General features: G+C 44.6%; 1 protein-coding gene across 1 annotated transcript in view; it reads right to left on the bottom strand.

The window, feature by feature from the left end:
• Positions 1–17154, bottom strand: part of LOC144503391 (activin receptor type-1B-like) — a 39653-nt gene extending 22499 nt beyond the window's left edge. Inside the window, exons 1-2 of the mRNA XM_078227702.1 lie at positions 17118–17154; positions 15618–15863 (exon numbers count right to left, since the gene is read on the bottom strand). Of these exons, the coding sequence (XP_078083828.1) occupies positions 15618–15863; positions 17118–17154 (283 nt within the window). The remainder of the gene's footprint in view (positions 1–15617; positions 15864–17117) is intronic.
• Between the last annotated feature and the right edge of the window lie 2332 nt (positions 17155–19486).

The raw sequence follows: 19486 nt of genomic DNA, 5'->3' as shown, positions 1-19486 counted from the left end.
TTGATTGGGTTGATTGATAGTAATATCAGGTGACTGGGTGGAGCTAGGCTTACACAGAGAAATCAAGCTTCGATGCTGCTTGGAGTTGTTAGAAAGCAGTGCCTCTCTTTTCCTCTCTGGAGTTGGAGGCTGGAATCTGCCAGGAAATAAGTCTCTTTCTCTGAGATTCTGCTGTTTGGGAGTGGATCTTTATCTGGAGGTTGTGGTAGAAATCATAGAAATCATAGAGACCCTACAGTGCAGGAAGAGGCCATTCGGCCCATCGAGTCTGCACCGACCACAATCCCACCCAGGCCCTACCCCCATATCCCTACATATTTTACCCGCTAATCTACACATCTCAGGACACTAAGGGGCAATTTTAGCATGGCCAATCAACCTAACCCACACATCTTTGGACTGTGGGAGGAAACCGGAGCACCCGGAGGAAACCCACGCAGACACGAGGAGAATGTGCAAACTCCACACAGACAGTGACCCGAGCCGGGAATCGAACCCAGGTCGTGCCGCCCATGAGACTCAGAAGATGGGTGTCTGTCTGGATCTCTGTCCAGAGGTGCTAAAAGGCTGGAAATCTTGCAATCATGTGAGCATATCTGTTTTTGGTGCTGACTCGTTCTGAAGAAGGGATATATGTCCATGGGATGATGCTTACAATTGAAACTATAGAGATAGCTAGCTGTTAAGGATTATAACTTGTCATGTTTAAGTATTTAAATTGGTAAAAGTTACACTAATTCTTATTGTTATGTTCGAACTATGTTCTTAAATAAAGTTTGTTTGGATAAAAGCATCCTAGTGGGACAAACGAGTCATACCTCTTATGCTCACCCTAATGCCAAAATCATATAAATTAAGTAATTTTGAAGTGTTGCAAACAATTTTAATGCTCAGATGACCTGATGGTCCAAAGATGAGTAGGACCTCGTAACATTTAATGTCCTCCCTATCGGTCATGTATCACAAATGAACATCAGAGGATTATAAGAATTATTGTAAGAGTCAGCATTTTAAAAAGAAGTGGTGGTGAAACAGCCGAGACTAGAATCATAGAATCCCTACAGCGCAGAAGGAGGCCATTCAGTCCATCGAGTCTGCACCGACTACAATCCCACCCAGGCTCTCTATTCCCTTAACCCCACATATTTACCCAGCTAATCTCTCTGACACTAGGGGCAATTTATCATGGCCAATCAACCTAACCCGCACATCTTTGGACATTGGGAGGAAACCGGAGCACCCGGAGGAAACCCACACAGACAAGGGCAGAATGTGCAAACCTCACACAGACAGTGACCCGAGGCCGGAATTGAACTACAGGTCCCTGGTGCTGTGAGGCAGCAATGCTGACCACTGTGCCACCATGCCAACCCAAAGGCTAAATCAATGCTAAGAGTATAAGAAATGTAGAACAGCAACTTAGCTCGTTAAGGATTAAAAGATTTTCCCCTGGGAGAATCCTTGCAGAATAAGGAAAGTGAAGATAATGGTTAGATTATTATTAGTTCATTTGAAAATCCAAAAGGAAATGGAGGAGAGAGATGATACTAATGGACATTATAACAACTCCCTTAGCAGTTGGTTCATCTGTTGTTAACCTACCGGAGCTTGATCCTGTAGTGGTTTCTGTGATAAGATCCTTCAGTGTTTTTCTTACTGTAACAGAGCTACAGACAGAGTCCTCGTCATGATGCTTCTTTGCTTTCACATAGGCACACAGTGCACGCCTGTTGTAGACAACAGCTACCAACAAAGCCAAGCAAAAGAAACACACAGGTGCAGTTATTACGGCTGCCAGTTTCTTGGGTCCCCAGCTTGATTCACTGAGGTGGTTTTCTATGGAGAGAGAAAATTGCAAACATATCTTAGTGCACTAGTTTTGTCACATATCAGCCTTTCCTTTTCCACTAACAAAACATCTCCATACGTTAGGTCCTATATGCACCACAACACTGGCCAACTCCTCCCAGAGCTCTTCAATTCATCTCTGTCGCTAACAGCAAGGATGTTTTCATGTTCTTAAGACTTGTTGTTGGGGTGGCACGGTGGCACAGTGGTTAGCACTGCTACCTCACAACACCAGGGACCTGGGTTCAATTCCTGGTTTGGGTCACTGTCTGTGTGGAGTCTGCACATTCTCCCCGTGTTTGCGTGGGTTTCCTCTGGGTGATCCAGTTTCCTCCCACAATCTGAAAGATGTGCTGGTTCCTCTGGGTGTACCCGAACAGGTGCCAGAATGGGGCGCCATTAGGGGATTTTCACAGTGATGCGCATCAATTGGACACGAGGCACGAAGCTTCGGTAAAAGAAGGCTTTTATTAACTAACAATGGAACTAACAGAACTTTAACACACTATCCCAGATGAAGAGGTTCCGCTCGAGCAGGAGGCGGAGCCCGACTGGGATGTGCCACAACAGTAACAACCACAGGTGTATCAATCCCACCCTAGCCCAACAACAACATTAGAACAATCCCACAGTGGGAACCAACGATGGTTCACCACACACAGTAACTTCATTGGCGTGTTAAGGCAAGTCTACTTGTGACACTTAAAAAAAACTTTAAACTTGACAACCAAATATTCTCTATCACCCCATGTGAGCAAATATTTAGTTTCCCCTTGTCCTATTACCCTGCCAGGGCAATTAAGAAATTGGATGTCAAACTGTACTTTATCACTCTGACATAGCCTGTTTTTTTGTATATTTTTTATATATATATATATCAAATGAAACAAAATGTGTAAACAAAATTTAAGCAGATCCGTCGCAACGGTAATACAAGTTCCAGTTCCCCTCAGTATTTCTGCAGCAGGATAATGTGTAACTCAGCCGATCAGGTTGATCACTACCAGATGAAGAATAGTGCTGGCAAAGAGAATGCTCACTCAGGTGAGATGCCAATGAAATCTCCTTTCTTCGGAGAGTTGATCTGTATCCACATGGAAACTGTCAGCAGGAAGGTCCCCTCCCCCTCAGGTGATAAATCCGGATGGGAAGGAGTTGGAGGGGAAGGTGCTGGCCAGGGTGCAGTAAAGGAAGTGAGCTACTCTGTACAGTAGGTATGAGTCCCCACCAGGTATTCCTGAGAAAAGCGACTGAGCACCAACTTCACCGAACCACAGATCATTTAGTAGACCCTTTAAATTCCTCATTGAAGGATTATCTAGTTATCTTGCCAAATGGTGCCAGTTTAAGCAGTTTTGAACTGATGAGGGGCTGCCCCTTCCTAGCTGTAGGCTGTTAGGAACAGACAGGTGTGGAGGAGCAAATACAGAGAATGAAGTTTTCTTGTGGTTTTAAAATTCGATTGTTTATTATTCAACATGTTCACTATCACAATACACCATAAACCTATTCAACTTGCATTTACATTCAATAAGCGATAAATAATGGTATGAATTTGAGGATCAATTCAGTCAACATGTAGGATCTTACTCTTTTGAATAGCTGATAAGTTTCCACTCTTGATGAAGTAAAACCCCAAGAGGATTGTGTAAAACTCCAAGACATGGTGGGATGCAACTGGTCTTGGGGGGGTACTGCATAATGGGCGATAGCAAGTCAACCTATTTTACACCCTATTGTGGCAAAGAAAAAGAAATCAAGCGGGTGTAAAACAAGCTGGTAATTTTCTATTGCTTGCTTTGTGTTACTGTTCAAGACTAACTTCACCACTGGTATCTTAGAGTCTTGCAATCATCAAACAACTTCAGAGCTGGTGGAATTCAGGGCAAACCTTGGGATAAGAAAACTGACAAACTTGGCTTTATTCTCTCCCCACAGATGTTGACAGAACTGCTGAGATTTTCCAGCATTTTCTGTTTTAGATTCCAGCATCTGCAGTAATTTGCTTTTAAACTAAACAAATATCAATTACTGAAGTTACACTGGGGCAGAAGGCAGCACTGAGTGGAGTGCCTCGGGGATCAGAATTTAAATTGCTACTGTTTTTGATTGATATAAATAACCCGGAATCAGAAACCAAGAGCAACATAGTCAAATTTGTAGGCACGACCAAAATAGGATGGGGAATGGAATTGGAGAAGGCAGCTTCAAAATTATGAATTAAACAACCAAGGAAAAGAACTGGGTGCTCAGGAAGCAATTGCTACACCTGAAAGGAAAGGCCCAAGGTGCATCCAATATTGGGCCTTGGAATACATTTGTTGCTGTTGATATGCAGACACATACCAAAGGACACAGTGCCCAGGATAGGGAGCTTGGTCAGCAGATACCTATTGTTTGACTGTAGAGACCAGGCGAGTTCTCCTGCTCCTTCCAGCTCCACATTCAGATAATCATATTTTAAAATCGTAACTTTTTGGGTCCCAAATTTGCAAAGGGGCCTCAAACATGTGACTCCAGAGCCACAGCAATGTGGTTGACTCTCAACTGCCCTCTGAACAAGGACAACGAGGGATGGGTAATAAATGCTGGCCAGCCAGCGACGCCCATGTCCCACGAATGAGTAAAAAACACACAGACCCCTGATTTGAACATCCAAAGGTCTAATGCTGGTTTCAGTTGTAGGCCCTGGATGCCTATTTTTATGCGCAAGTTTTACAAATTGTGGTTAAATTCGTGCAATATGGGGGCAAGAAATGGCTTCTCATTGTGAACTTGAAGTGCTCCGACCATACTATTGGTAAATGGGTAATTTTTGCCAGCTTCTTCTCACAGTAATGTCAACGTTCAGAGCTAACCAGGAAGAAAATCACCACTAAAATTTAAAAACACAGGTTCAAAAAACAAAGATACAGGGAGGGAGTTTGCGCTTTTGTTTTCAGGGGACAGGAAACCCCATAGGAGTTTACGTTGCGAGATTTCTCATTTTGATTATTCCTGCATCCAGCCAGCAATGTATCGGAAATCCCAATGTTCAACATTGGGAATCCCATCCGAATACATTTAAATATAATTATCAGGCCTTTACACCTGATAGTTTCCTTCCCCGCCCCATTAGACTGTCCATTCACTTTGACATGCCAGATCTCCCACAACATGAACCTGCCAGAGGTGTGCAGGTGAGTACATCCCTCAGGCGGAGTGGGTCGTGCCTGGGCTGTACGCTGGCACTGCCCCCTGGCAACAAAGGAGCAAATGAGATGTGAGGAAAATCTTTTTCACGCAATGAGTAGTTCAGGTTGAGGCTGCAATGTCTGGAAGTATTGTGGAAGCAGGTTCAATCGAAGCATTCAAGGGGGCATTAGACAATTATTTGAATAGAAACAATGTGCAGGGGTACGGGGAAAAGGCAGGGGAGTGGCACCAAGCCATGGTGCTACATAGGAGAGCTGGTGCAGACAAAATGGACCAAATGGCCTCTTTCTGCGCAGTTACAATTCTGTGATTCTGTGAATAAAACCTCCAGTGAGGCAACGCTCTGTGAAATTTTGGCCTCACAATGGTGGGTATCAGTAGAAATTTACAACTCACACTATCTCTGATCAGTTCCCCAGCTTCAGTAGCACAGAACCAAATCCAGTGCCATTAAACATTCAATTACTAGTGTCCATTCTTTGTCAGATATTTATTCTATTTTTTAATAAAGTTAATTGGCAAAATGAATTACTATTGTAGAGTCTGTTTCAAATCCTATACTATCTAGGATTGCCAACTCTGGCTTGATGTATTCTTGGAGATTTTATCATCTGACAGTTGGCCATTAGCATTCAATCATGTGATACCGCTCATGTGAGTTCTAATCATGTGACATTTGATCACGTAATTGTTGCAGTTTCAGTTGTACATGTTGTTATGAAGCCCTGAATAAAATATTTGCTATTTTGTTTCATAATAAATGAATGATAATCAAAAAACACAAGATAATTAGGAAGATCTAAGGGCTAAGTAACTTTAAAAATCGCCACTGAGAACCACTCATTTAATATAAACTTTGATACAAACAGTGATGACATATTATGACACACAGCAAGTCCTAAAAGAAATAACTAAAACTAAAAATAAAGTCTACCTTGATTCACTAATTTCTACCCCTGAAACCCAGATTCGAAGATACAAAGGGCCCCTTGACTAAAAGGTGATCACTGTGCTATTTGGGCTTTCTTCACCTTGGTGACGAGTGTTTAGAGTCCAGACTCATTGTCAGCTTTTTCCAGGTATCTGGTGCTCTTTCGACACAGCATTAGAAACGTTCTCTCCAGGCTCATAGTCGTACTTGGTCTGTGAATACTGCGAGCATTGGCTTTACTACAGGCAAATCTCAAGGCAACGTAAAGGTCATGGGGACTAGAGGCCATAGGCCGAATTTTCCGGCCGCTCTCACCCCAAGGACGGAAAATCCTGCCCAAGGTCAACAGACCTTTGCATGGTCCATGTCCCGCCCGCTACAATTCCCGCCCCATGTGTTTCTGCTGCTCTCTTTGCTCATATTTGCAACAAAGTATCAGTGTTCCCTGGTCACTGAACAAACTCCTGTCATTTTTGATAAAAGATCTTTCCACCAGATTGACTTAGACAATTCACCCGTAATGTCCAATGGACTGGAATTGAGTCGGAATGCCACTCCGCTTGTCTTTACTTATCTTGAACTCTACCCGTTCCTATCTCACTCAACCTTCCCACTCGGGCGATGTAAGGCAGCAGGTTCCCAGGGCCTTCTGTTCTGGGCTGCAGCATCAGAGGGGAGGAGGACCTGGCCACTTTTTAATGGCACTATTAGTTAGAGTAGAGTGGGAGGGGAAGTGGGAGGGGAATCTTGTTGGTTCAGGAAGATTAAGGGGAGAGCTGAAAGTGTAGTTTGGAGGGGGGGGGATGGATTATTGGAGGTTGGTGGAATTCTGTGGGGATAGGGGAGAGTCTGGGGGGATCAGGGCAGGGGGAGGGAGTGTAGTTGGGGGAGGGATGGGGAAGGAGGGGGCTGGTATTGGTGGAGTGGGGGGAATCAAGGGAGGTAATGGGATGATGGAGGGTGTCCTGTAGGAAGTTGGGGGTCCTATAATTGATGGGGGCTGGGGGTGTTCTATGGTGGGATTGGGGGCGGGGGGGGAGAGGGAGGTCAGTACAATAGATACCCAGAAGTTAGAAATGGTTTTAATTCTTCTAACTTTTTCTGAGTAACTATTGATGTAAGACAGTTAGAACCATCTAAAATTTGCAATTTAAATCACATTTTCGGATGGTTCCCAGTAGTGAGCAATTGCCCAAAGGAAGTTTGAGCTTCCTGGGCAAGTGCCATGTAATCCTTACCTGGGAAATTCCAGGGGTGGGGGTTTCCCAGTGTATTTTTGGGGTACTCTCAGATACACTGCCCTGGAGCTCAGAAGTTATGACCATTATTTTTATATTTAAATGAAAGTGCAATCTGATTCATTTAAGCACAGTTATATTTCAGCAAAATAGTTTTCATTAAAGCTTGAAGTGCATTTAGATTGTATACAAATTGATATGTATCCTAATGGGTGGCACAGTGGTTAGCACTGCTGCCTCACAGCGCCAGGGACCCAGGTTCGATTCGGCTTGGGTCACTGTCTGTGTGGAGTTTGCATGTTCTCCCCATGTCTGCGTGGGTTTCCTCCGGGTGCTGTCTGAAAGATGTGCTGGTTAGGTGCATTGACCAAAACAGGTGCTGGAGCGTGGCAACTAGGGGAATTTCACAGTAACTTCATTGCAATGTTAATTGTAAGCCTTACTTGTGACTAATAAATAAGCTTTTAAACTTTAATCACCCCTCCACATTTGGCAACACTCTCACACCCCAATTCTCAAAGGCATTTAATGGTTCTCCAGATCCAATTCCCAAAACGGTGTATGGATCCAGACTGTTCAGGGTTAAATTGGGATGTGTCAGGCACTAAAAAGCCTCCTAAAGTTCCAAATTAGCAAGCAGGAAACAAGCGAATACTTACACATGCCAACTGAATAAGGGCAAACAAGAGGCAAAATTTACTCACGCCTGAATCAGGCATTAGTCTTTTTGTATATGCAAATAAAGGCTTAACACTTGCTTCAAATCCTTAGCCCAACACTGGTCTGTCAGCACTAGCTGCTTCAGGGAAAAACCACCCTGAATATTGCATTTTTTTTAGAAGTTAAGTATTTGCCAGAAGCACTAACACACCCTGACCTCCCATCCAGGGTCCTGATTCAAGCCCATGGGTGTCCCTCCCCTCCTAAGGAGTGGAAGGGCTATCTGCATGCAAGTGGAAAATAGCCAATAAAGGTATTAATGATAAATTAGGGCCAATTGTCAGAGGCTGATAGACACCGGGAACAGGCCAGCTGCCAAGAGCTGGACGTGGCCATCCAGCAGCAGACTGGCGTGGAGAGGCAGTACTCCAGGTAGGAAGGTCCTCCTTGCCTGCCTAGTCACAGCTGCAGCTAGAGGCTGCTGTGTGCGATTATAGAATCCCTGCAGTGCAGGAGGAGTCATGATGTGGAGATGCCGGCGCTGGACTGGGGTAAACACAGTAAGGAGTTTAACAACACCAGGTTAAAGTCCAACAGGTTTATTTGGTAGCAAAAGCCACACAAGCTTTCGGAGCTCCAAGCCCCTTCTTCAGGTGAGTGGGTTTCACACGCCCACTCACCTGAAGAAGGGGCTTGGAGCTCCGAAAGCCTGTGTGGCTTTTGCTACCAAATAAACCTGTTGGACTTTAACCTGGTGTTGTTAAACTTCTTACTGTGCAGGAGGAGATCATTTGGCCCATCAAGTCTGCACCAACTCTTTGAAAGAGTGTCAGACCCAGGCCCTATCCCCGTATCCCCACATATTTACCCCACTAATTGCCCTAACCTACACATCTTAAGTCACTAAGGAACAATTTAGCATGGCCAACCCACCTAACCTGCACATCGTTAGAGCGTGGGAGGAAACCAAAGCACCCAGAGGAAACCCACGCAGACACAAGGAGAATGTGCAAACTCCACACAGTCACCCAAGACTGGAATTGAACCCAGGTCCCTGGCGCTGTGAGGCAGCAGTGCTAACCACTGTGCCACCCGCTGTGGAAGGGTACCACTTCCATGATGGTGGCTCTGCAGACTTTTCCATTTTTTAAATTGAAAATTGTTGAGTGGGTGCCTTGAGATGCATGCGCCCTCGTTCTCTCTCTCTCTTCCTTACCTGAAAAGGCAGGCTGCAGTTTGTTTTAAGCTGCAGAATCTCTTATCGGCAAATACAAGGAAGGGTACTGCAGAGTGACTGCTCCCCACACAGTGCTGGCTCAGCATCCCCAGCTAACTCTGGTGTCCAGATCTTAACTCATTGTAGGTTGAGGTATCTTTCCTTGAGATGACAGTGGTGACATCTTGTGGTGCAGGTGATGAATCTCATTCTGTGATATATCCATTCCTTGCGAATCCTCTACTCCCGAGTTCATCTACCTTACTCTACCCGAGCTAACTGGCTTACATCTTACCTACCTGATGTCTGCAAAATCTACACCAAGTCTGCTTGTAACTGGCAGGTACAATTGTACAGTCTGACTTGTGTAACATCTCCTTCTTTCTCTGTCAGAGATACTTCCTTAACTTTTACGAACCAAACTGACACACCTATTAAGTAAAAACAACTCTATTCAAAACATTGGTTCTATTCTCTCTCCACAGATACTGTCAGACCTGCTGATATTTTCCAGGGTGCACAGTGACACAGTGTTAGCACTGCTACCTCACAGCACCAGGGACCAGGGTTTGATTCCCTGCTTGGGTCACTGTCTATGCGGAGTCTGCACGTTCTCCCTGTGTCTGCGTGGGTTTCCTCCGGGTGCTCCGGTTTCCTCCCACAGTCTGAAAGACGTGCTGGTTAGGTGCATTGGCTGTGCTAAATTCTCCCTCAGAACAGGCACGGGAGTCTGGCGACTGGGGGATTTTCACAGTAACTTCATTGCAGTGTTAATGTAAGCCTACTTGTGACACTAATAAATGAATTTTAAACTTTGAAAACTTTATATTTGTAACCATGGTGATCTCAGGTTGCTGGTTGTGATTCACTTCATCTAACTTCTCAGATTTAGTACAAAAAAACTGGCATTTTCTTTGAGTTTCAAAGTTATTTTAAGAGCTGTGGCCTCAATGTTATGTTTTCTGTGAAAATGTCTTTCTTTAGCAAGCTCTCAATGTTGTAGTACAAGGTATCACGATGTGGAAGCCTTGAATCACAATGATGACTTTTTGAAGGAAGGTTAAAACTATATACAAACAAGCTCAGTACAAATACAGGTGTAGTTCCACCGATTCCCAGGCTCACACTGAAGTTTCCCTCCTATCAGGACCCGCACCCTAACACTCGATTGGTGATGGTTTGCGCACTTCTTCCTCATAGACCCCAGGAGGGTCATGTAACCCACAAACACCCACCCCTTAAAGGGGCCATGCCAACACATCCCTCCCCCCTTAGGTTCCCTGACAATCGTACAAACAAAAACTCTTATATGCAGACATGTACAGTTAAAATAGAATCTAAAAGGGCCCATTCGGCAAAGTTCACAAAGCCAATCGTTTTGATGACTTCCTGACTTTTGTGGAGCGTCGCAACTCCACAACTGGGTTCTCCCAGCTAGGCGCATGAACCATCACCAATCGGGTGTGAGGGTGCGGGTACTGATAGGAGGGAAACTTCAGTGTGAGCCTGGGAATCGGTGGAACTACACCTGTATTTGTACTGAGCTTGTTTGTATATAGTTTCAAACTTCCTTCAATAAATCATTATTGTGATTCAAGGCTTCCTCGTCGTGATACCTCGTACTACAATATTGGGAGCTTGCAAAGGAAAGACATTTTCACAGAAAAAGTAACTTTGGAGGTCACAGATCTTAAGATAGCTCTAAAACTAGAAAACAAAATGCCAGTTTTTTTGTACTAAATCTGGGAAGTTAAGTGAAGTGAATCATCACCAGCAACCTGAGATCACCACGGTTATTTAATATACAAAGAGAAAATACTGGAAAATATCAGCAGGTCTGACAGCCTCTATGGAGAGAGAATAGAGCCAATGTTTCGAATCTGGATGAATTGTTTTTATTTAATGTGTGTATCAAGTGGGCCCAGAAAGAATAAGGAAATATCTCTGATAGAGAATGAAGGAGATGTTACAGAAGTAATGACTACAATAGTGATTGGTGGGTTGAGAGATTCAGACATTGAACTAGGGCAGCACCCTCTTCCTCTGCTCCCACTGATAGTCCAGATTCTTCTTGGGGAACACTAGGTTCTACCAGCACTGCCTCAGCTGCTGACACACTGGGCTCTGTCACTGAGTCCTGATGACTGGCTGTGGGGGCTGCAGCTTCCCGCCTTCTGATGTGATCGATGTGCTTCCACACTTTGCAGCCTTGCAGGTCGATGATATAAGATACTGGGCCAGTCTTTCGAATTACCTTCCCAGGTGCCCAAGCTGGCCCCTCCCCCACTCCCAAAGTTCCAAACAAAACCCAAGTCATTCAGGTCAAATGTCCTTCTCCTCTAACTGAATCGCGATGCTCCTTCTGTGAGGCTTGCTTAGCCTCCAGCCTCCCAGTCATATTGGGGAAACAAGGTCAAGGCGGGTTCTCAGGCATCAATCCATCAACAATCCGGCTGGTGCAATCCCTGTGTGGGGGTCATATTATATGAGAGCAGAAAATTGGCTAACAGGAGTAGCAGTGGTCTGTCAGATTGTTTCCACACCGATGCCTTAAAGTTTTGCACTGTCGTTTCTGCCCTACCGTTGGAAGTGGGGTGGTATGGGGCCATGCGGATGTGTTGGATATCATTCATTCTGCCAATGTGTTGAAAGTCTTTGGCTGTGAAAGCGGTGCAGGTGTCAGAAATGATTACCTCTGGTGTGCCACATATTGCGAAAATTTGCCACAGCTTGTCTATGGTGGCTGACGAGGTTGTGGAACCCATGACTGGCACATCAAGCCACTTTGAGTGGGCATCCACCAGGATCAGAAACATCATCCCTATGAAAAGGTATAGCGAAATCCATGTGGAGCCTCGTCCAAGGCCACCGGGCCACTCCCAGGGGCAGAAGGGTCTGCTGTGTTTGGCAATGTTGACAAGAGTTGGCCACACTCTCTATCTCCTTGTCAAGTTCTGGCCACCAATTTCACCATGGTCTGCCCAGAACGTGCACTGGGGGAGTGGATGTCACCCCTGGATGGTACTATCATAGAATCCTACAGTGCAGAAGGAGGCCATTCAGCCCATCGTGTCTGCACCGACCACAATCCCACCCAGGCCCTATCCCCATAACTCCATGCATTTACCCTAGCTAGTCCCCCTGACACTAAGTGGCAATTTAGCATTGCCAATCCACCTAACCTGGACTGTGGGAGGAAACCGGAGCACCCGAAGGAAACTCACGCAGACACGGGGAGAGCATGCAAACTCCACACCGACAATGACCCAAGCCGGGAATCGAACCTCGGTCCCTGGCGCTCTGAGGCAACAGTGCTAACCACTATGCCGCCCCAACAAAAGTACCCCATCTTCACAGCTGATTTCATCCCGGCGCTGCAAGTAGGGCCAGATTTGCTTGGATTGGTCAAAATGACAGCCTATCAATACCATTCGTTTAACTTTCAAAAGGACTGGGTCCCTTTGGATCCACGTTTTGATGTGGGCCGAGAAATGGGCAATGTCCAGAAAGTTCAAAGGAAGGACTAACTCCTGTGGCAAAGATACCATCTGTGGAAGTGGAAGTCGATTTGGAGCATTGGCTTTGGAGATGTGTGTCCCTGGCTTGTGCTGAAATGTGTAGCTGCAAGCAGCTAACAGTAAGGCCCATCTTTGTACTCTGGTCAATGAGATTGACGGAACTGGGTGGAATAGCCCTGGCAACCGTTTGTAGTCAGAGATGATGGTGAAATGGTGCTTGTAAACATATTGGTGGAACTTCTTGATAGTAAACATACCTGCCAGAGTCTCTTTATCTATCCGTAAATATTTCCTTGCAGCATCAGACAAGATCCTGAGAGCAAAATCGACAGGCCACTCTCTACCATCTTCCATCTTATGGGAATGTCCAGCCCCTATGCCATAAGGTGATGCATCACACATCACTATAATCTGCTTGCCTGGGTCAAAAGGGACAAGTAAGGTTGCAGGGCCTGTTTCACTTGGTCAAAGGATTTCCTCTGAGAATCTTGCCATTGCCAGCATTGATTTATTTTTAATAAGTCAGTGCTGCGGTGCCAAAATGGTTGACAGGTTGGGTGAAAAACAGCCATCATCATGGACCAGCCCTCAGGAGGATTACAACTCTTACATTCTTCAGCACAGGCACCTTCCTTGTTGCCTTTAGCTTTTCTTCCAGCGTTTGTAATCCTTTTGCACCGACTCTGAATCATAAATATGTGACCTCATCGGTTTCTCTTTTCAAATGGACATCAGCTTCTTTGAATCTGTTGAGAATTTCCTGCAAATTGGCCCCATGCTCCTTGGGTGACACCCCTGTTATTAAGCCACCGTCCAGATACACGACTACTCTCAGGGTCCCTTGCAGAAGGCTTTCTGTGGTGTGCAGCAAGATAGTGGCCGGGATTCTCCCAAAAAATTCTAAGTGTCAAATTCACGTGAAAACTGAAGTAACTCTCTCCGATTTTTTTGTTAACGGGATTTTCAAAATGAATCTCCCGCACTCTGAGCACTGCAGAGTTCCCTAGCGTGAATCACGCTGAAAAGTGGTGGGCAGGGCCTATTCCCAATCAAGAGGCTGAAATCAGCGAGCTGCGTGGGCCACTGCGCATACACTGATCTCTGGGAGATCACAACACAATTCCTCCCAGCATTGAAATCACCGGCCTCTCACTCTCCCACAGACATTGCTGGTCTCATCACTGCCTTCCCCCACAACAGACATCGCTGGCCTCCCACCATCCCCCCAGACCCGGACATTGCAGGATTCCCCATTCCCCATTGACCCGGCCATCACTGGACTCCCCACTCTACCCATGCTTCCCCCGCCTGCCTCCCACCACAGAGCGCTGGCTGCCTCCTTCATCCACAGAGTGCTAGCCCCCTCCATTCACCCACAGTGTGCTGGCCTCACTGCTACCTTTCATACACACAGTGCTGTGCTGCCATGCACACCCCCAGCCTGCGAACATTTCCCCTCGTTGAGTGAGAGCCTTGAGCATTGCACCCCCTGGCCACAGTACCTCGTTGAGTTCACCCAATCAGCACCTTTGGAAATGGCTCTCTCTGTATTGAAACCAGTTTGCCTGTACATTATTCACAATTAAATTTAACTAACAGGCCCATGACTGGCCTCCCTTAACAAGCCAGAGCTGCAGAGAGAGAGAAAGCTGGTGGTGGGGTAACTGAGCTGCGGCTGCTGACAGTGTTTGAGCAGCACGCCCTGGAGCTGGCAGGGGAAGCAGAGCAGAGAATGATGACCAACAGCCAGGTCGACGTCCGGTATGCAAATGAGCATCAGATGAACCCAACTAGGAAGCCTTGAATCACAACGGTGATTTATTGAAGGAAAGTTAAAACTATATACAAACAAGCTCAGTACAGATACAGGTCTAGTTTCACTGACTCCCAGGCTCACACTAAAGGTTCCCTCCTACCTGGGCCCAAGCCCAGGTTATTGTTTGCATGCTGCTTCCTGCTGGACCGATGACGCCCCTTTAAAGGGACCACACTACCACGTTCAGTTTTAGCCATTTGGTGTCCCACAGTTTCATCTGGCAACTGATTCCATTTTTGAGGACACTCCCTGAAGGCTATTTTCAGGTATTGTGTACACCTACAATCTCCAGTCCATATCAGTTCACAATGGAATTCTCCTTCCTTCCGGAAGCAAAACCCTCACACAGTTTATTCCCCTTCATCAGCATCTCTTTGGAAGAGATACCATTAACTCTCAATATTGAAAAGTGTTCAGTGCAAGTTGACATGGAATTTAATTCTTCATGAAAATTGACCACAGAATACAGCTTGCAAAAAACGTGGTCCAACAACATCCAAAGCAGGACAGTTTGTAAAACATGCATTATTAATACAAACTCAAATACAAAATCAAATGCTGCATGATTATCTTAAAGTTTATTAGTCACAAGTAAGGCTTACATTAACACTCAATGAAGTTACTGTGAAAATCCCCTAGTCGCCACACTCTGGTGCTTGTTCAGGTCAGTGCACCTAATCAGCACGTCTTTCAGGATGTGTGGGGAAACCCATGCAGACACGGGGAGAACGTGCAGCCTCCACACAGACAGTGACCCAAGCCAGGAATTGAACCTGGGTCCCTGGCGTTGTGAGGCAGCAGTGCCACCGTGCCACCCATGTAGAGTTTATAAATAGCTACTGGCATCTTTATAGAATCTAATGAGTGACAAACTGCAAACTTCTTAACAGAAATTGAGGCGGGGATGGGGTGAGGCGGGGATGGGGTGAGGCGGGGATGGGGTGAGGCGGGGATGGGGTGAGGCGGGGAAATCAGTCACAGGATCATTGGTAACAAGAACATTTACCAGAAACATTAGATTACAAACGGAAATCAATAATGTTAATTAGCATCTGCGGTCTACAATTACAACGTAAAACATTCAGATTTGTTTTATGACTTCGTAATTCATGTCATTTAACATTCATTCAACACTACTTTACTTTTACATTCCGGATTAAGATGTAATAACATTTTTAAAAGTGTAAACTCTTACCTTTGGGTAACGGTAGCTGTATATCAATATTGTTACAATAGTGAGTGTCACAGCAAAATGTTTTGGTCACATGTTTTGAACTGGCACAGACAAAGGGTTTCCCTGCTGGAATCATCTCCCGGCGGTGCACACAGGTCTTCCACTGTTGTACCTTTTCACCGCTGAGAGTGGCAGAAGCCAGGCAAATACCATCTGTTTCACAAGTGTAATTTTTATTCACACACGTGACGCAGAAACATTTCAGACCTAAAATAATTAAGATGAACCAGTGTTAGAACATGAACGTATAAAGAAATAGGCAGGGAAAAAAAGGGGACATAACAGAGGAGGAGAAGCGAGAGAGAGAGAGGGTGGGAGGGGTGGCACTGATGGTATGTTATGACATAATTCAGGTTACCTGCACTTAAAGTGTAAGTGTCTTCTGTCCTGAATTGGAGATAACAGCACGCAGCAGCAAAGGACAATTAAACATACACAATCAGTTAGCTGGCCCTGGTGGCATCCTCCCACCACCACACCTGTCAATCTGTACAACGCTGTCTGTGCATTTTGGAGGCCACAATAGGGGATGCAGGTTCTGCCATGGCAGGTGACAACTCTCACCACCTCTGTATTAAATTGGATTATCCAATGTTCTTGTTTTGCCACTGTAATGTCAAGATTGCTTGCCAAGGTCACTACACCGTTTGACTGCATAGCTGAGGTGTTGCTCTCCTTTATTGGTGCAGGCTCACTTCCTGTGCATCCAAAAGACACTCCTGCTCATACTGTATAATCCCTCCAAAGATTAGATTAGCAAAGTCAAAATGAAGGTCGTTAAGTCATTTGAAACTTGCTCCAAAACAAATTCTTGCTGACTCAGACTTTACATTCCATAAAATGCTCTTTAATTGATAACGTTTTTGAGAGAAATTTACAACCAGTAACCATTATTAAAACTCCAAAATTGGATTGCATGTCAGCATGACCTCGGTCCTTCAGAGGGTGCAGGTTCTAATAATGATGGATTTTAGCACAAGATTGGTTTGGAGAAGCTGGGCTTGTTCCTCTTGGAACCAAGGAAACTGAGGGGAGATTTGCTAGAGGTGGACAAGATTATGACATGTTCAGATAAGATAGACAAAGAAAAAGTTGTTCCCAGTAGCTGATGGTACAAACAAGCACAGATTTCAGGTTTTCAGCAAGAGATGCTGGGGGGATGTGAAGAAGAATTGTAGGAGCGATACTGACCTGACATTCTCTGTCTATGATGCTGCTGGAAGCAGAGACAGTTGCTGATTTAAAAAGGAAACTGGATGGGCACTTGAGGGAAATTAAACTTTCACAGCTATAGGATTGGCGAAGGGAGTAATTGGGTTGTGGGACTAATAGGATTGTGAGAGAGCCAGCATAGATTTGATGAGCCGAATGGCTTCCTTCTACACCATAATTACTTTAGAGGAACGGCACTTGCCATTCGCTATCCTGACAAATGCCCATGAATATGTTATGGGCCTTTACATGACATCTTGCAGCCATTGGGTAGCTGATCTAACATGGCGCCCTCTACAGTGGATAGGTGAGAACAACAAGTAAAAAGTTTTTAAAATCTCCAACAACAATTACATTCCGATGGAATGTCACTCCACATTGTAAAACTAAATTTTTAATGCTAGAGAGATTATTTAGCAATAATTAAGAGTTATTATATTGTTAAAAATTCACTTGCATCGAATCACACCAGCCCTACCATTTTATGATGCAGGGTAATGTGATGGGTAACAAGTACAGCAACATCATGCCCTGACATGGATTTTGATGGTTGGATGGATCTTGATGAATTTCAATGGATGGCTTTCGAGGGATAGATGGATGAATCAGCGGAAGGATGGATGGTTTATTGAAAAATCATCTTGGTGGCAGGCATTGAATTGTGATGGTGATACTGATCAAACAAGTAATCATTAACAGTTATTGACAATAATTAAAATAAATATATAACAAATTATCCAATCATTTAAAACTTGCACAATTATGAACATTTCAGTGTACAAATAAATTACAATACATTGCAAAATACAGGTCCCCTTAATTTACAGAATAAAAAGGAAAGGTCTACTCTGCATTTTGTATTGAAGTCTGTGGATTTTAAGTTGCCAGGTTGTGTTCCTTAAATTCCCAATCATTTACATACTATTTATGAGTTTTATAAAGTAGGGGATTGCGCTGTTAGTCCATTTGTTTTATATATTATTTTCGGAATGGAATCTCAATTCTCAATTCCATTTACTTCCATGTAGTGACGGCAAATGTGGCAATTGTCCCTTTAAGGGCAACACAGATGAAGATAGTCATCTGGTTTGGGGGATCAATTAGGATGAGAGTGGATAACCCTCCAGCGGGTGGAGCTCTCTCTTAGGCAGAAGACAGTCTGAAGACATATAGGGACTGGGGCAGCCAATGGGCTGCTCCAGGGCAGCCTGGGGTCTCTGTACAGTTTTTCTCTGCTAACAAATACCCTTTGTGCTCCTGATGAAGTCTGTGAGTGTACTTCATTACAGTAAGATATAGTGGTAATGGGAGGTGGAATTCAAACGTTTTCGAGCAAAGTCTGAACAGAGAGAGCTTTTTGTACCTTGCAGCTATTTGATTGTGCCAGTCACTTTGGTACATGCTACCTAGGATCAATTTCACTGCTCATTTCTGAACAATTGTGAGCTTGTTCACACTTTGGTAAAATCAATATTCCGAACATATTCAGCAATGGGTTTTACACAGCTATCAAACACAGTGAATACGTCAGTTTGAGATCTGTTGTCATGCTCGAGAAGATGAGGCATCATGAAACCAGCTGTGGACGAATAGGGAAGATCTCACAGCCACTGCTCATGGTTCAAGCACACTGAACCTCCCATTCGAGAGCTTCTCAAATGCACAGGCTAAGAGGAATTATAAATCAGCTTATGGGCTTGAGAAGCATGAAGAAAAAAAATAATGTTTCTCTTCCATATTCGCTTGTTTGAATTCTGTTTTTAAAAATGGACAAAGGCTAATTCATCAACGTGACACCCCTTACATTGTATGAACACTCCAGCCAAGCCGACATAATGGATCAGTAGACATGGCATCTGCACCAGCCAGCTCTGGACAGAGGCAGTGCTATTGTGGCCCCCTCATCTCTAATGTTGTACAATGTTGTACTGATGACTCCACAGTTGCCTTCTCAAAATACAATGGGTTTTAACCACCATCCTTGAAGTCCATCATTAGCTGTATGGCTCAGCCCAAATCCACCCTGTCATACAATCAGATATTCAGCTGTTTGATAAAGACAAAATACTGCAGGTACTGGAACCTGCAACAAAAACACAAAATGCTGGAAAATCTCAGCAGGACTGACAGCATCTGTGGAGAGAGAGTAGAGCCAAAGTTTCGAGTCAGGATACCCTTCGTCAGAGACAAAGGATCATCCTGACACAAAACAGACCTGCTGAGGTTTTCCAGCATTTTCTGTTTTTGTTTGAACATTTTGAATTACTTTAACTATACAGCTTTGAATTCTATCTTCAGTTGTGACTTAACCACAGAAGAGAAAACCGGACTGCAGGCTAGCAGCCTGTCTTTGACCTCTATCTTTCTCTCAAAGTCAGGTCCTCAGAAAGAGTCTATATTTCACCTCCAAAGTGAACTAATTCCCAAAATACAATACTGTGCAACTTCTTCAACCCGCAACTGAGTTGCTCGGACCAAAACCAGGGATTCTGCCAGACAAGGCCACCCGGAAAAAAACCATCATTGGACATTTACTGTATGGATTCTACTCACGTGAATTAACACCAATACCTTTCTTAATTTTTTTTTTAGTAACTCTAACTTCTTACTCTGACTTT

Source organism: Mustelus asterias, chromosome 14, assembly GCF_964213995.1.
Source record: "Mustelus asterias chromosome 14, sMusAst1.hap1.1, whole genome shotgun sequence".
Taxonomy (NCBI): Eukaryota; Metazoa; Chordata; class Chondrichthyes; order Carcharhiniformes; family Triakidae; genus Mustelus; species Mustelus asterias.
This window is presented reverse-complemented; position numbering and strand designations above follow the sequence as displayed.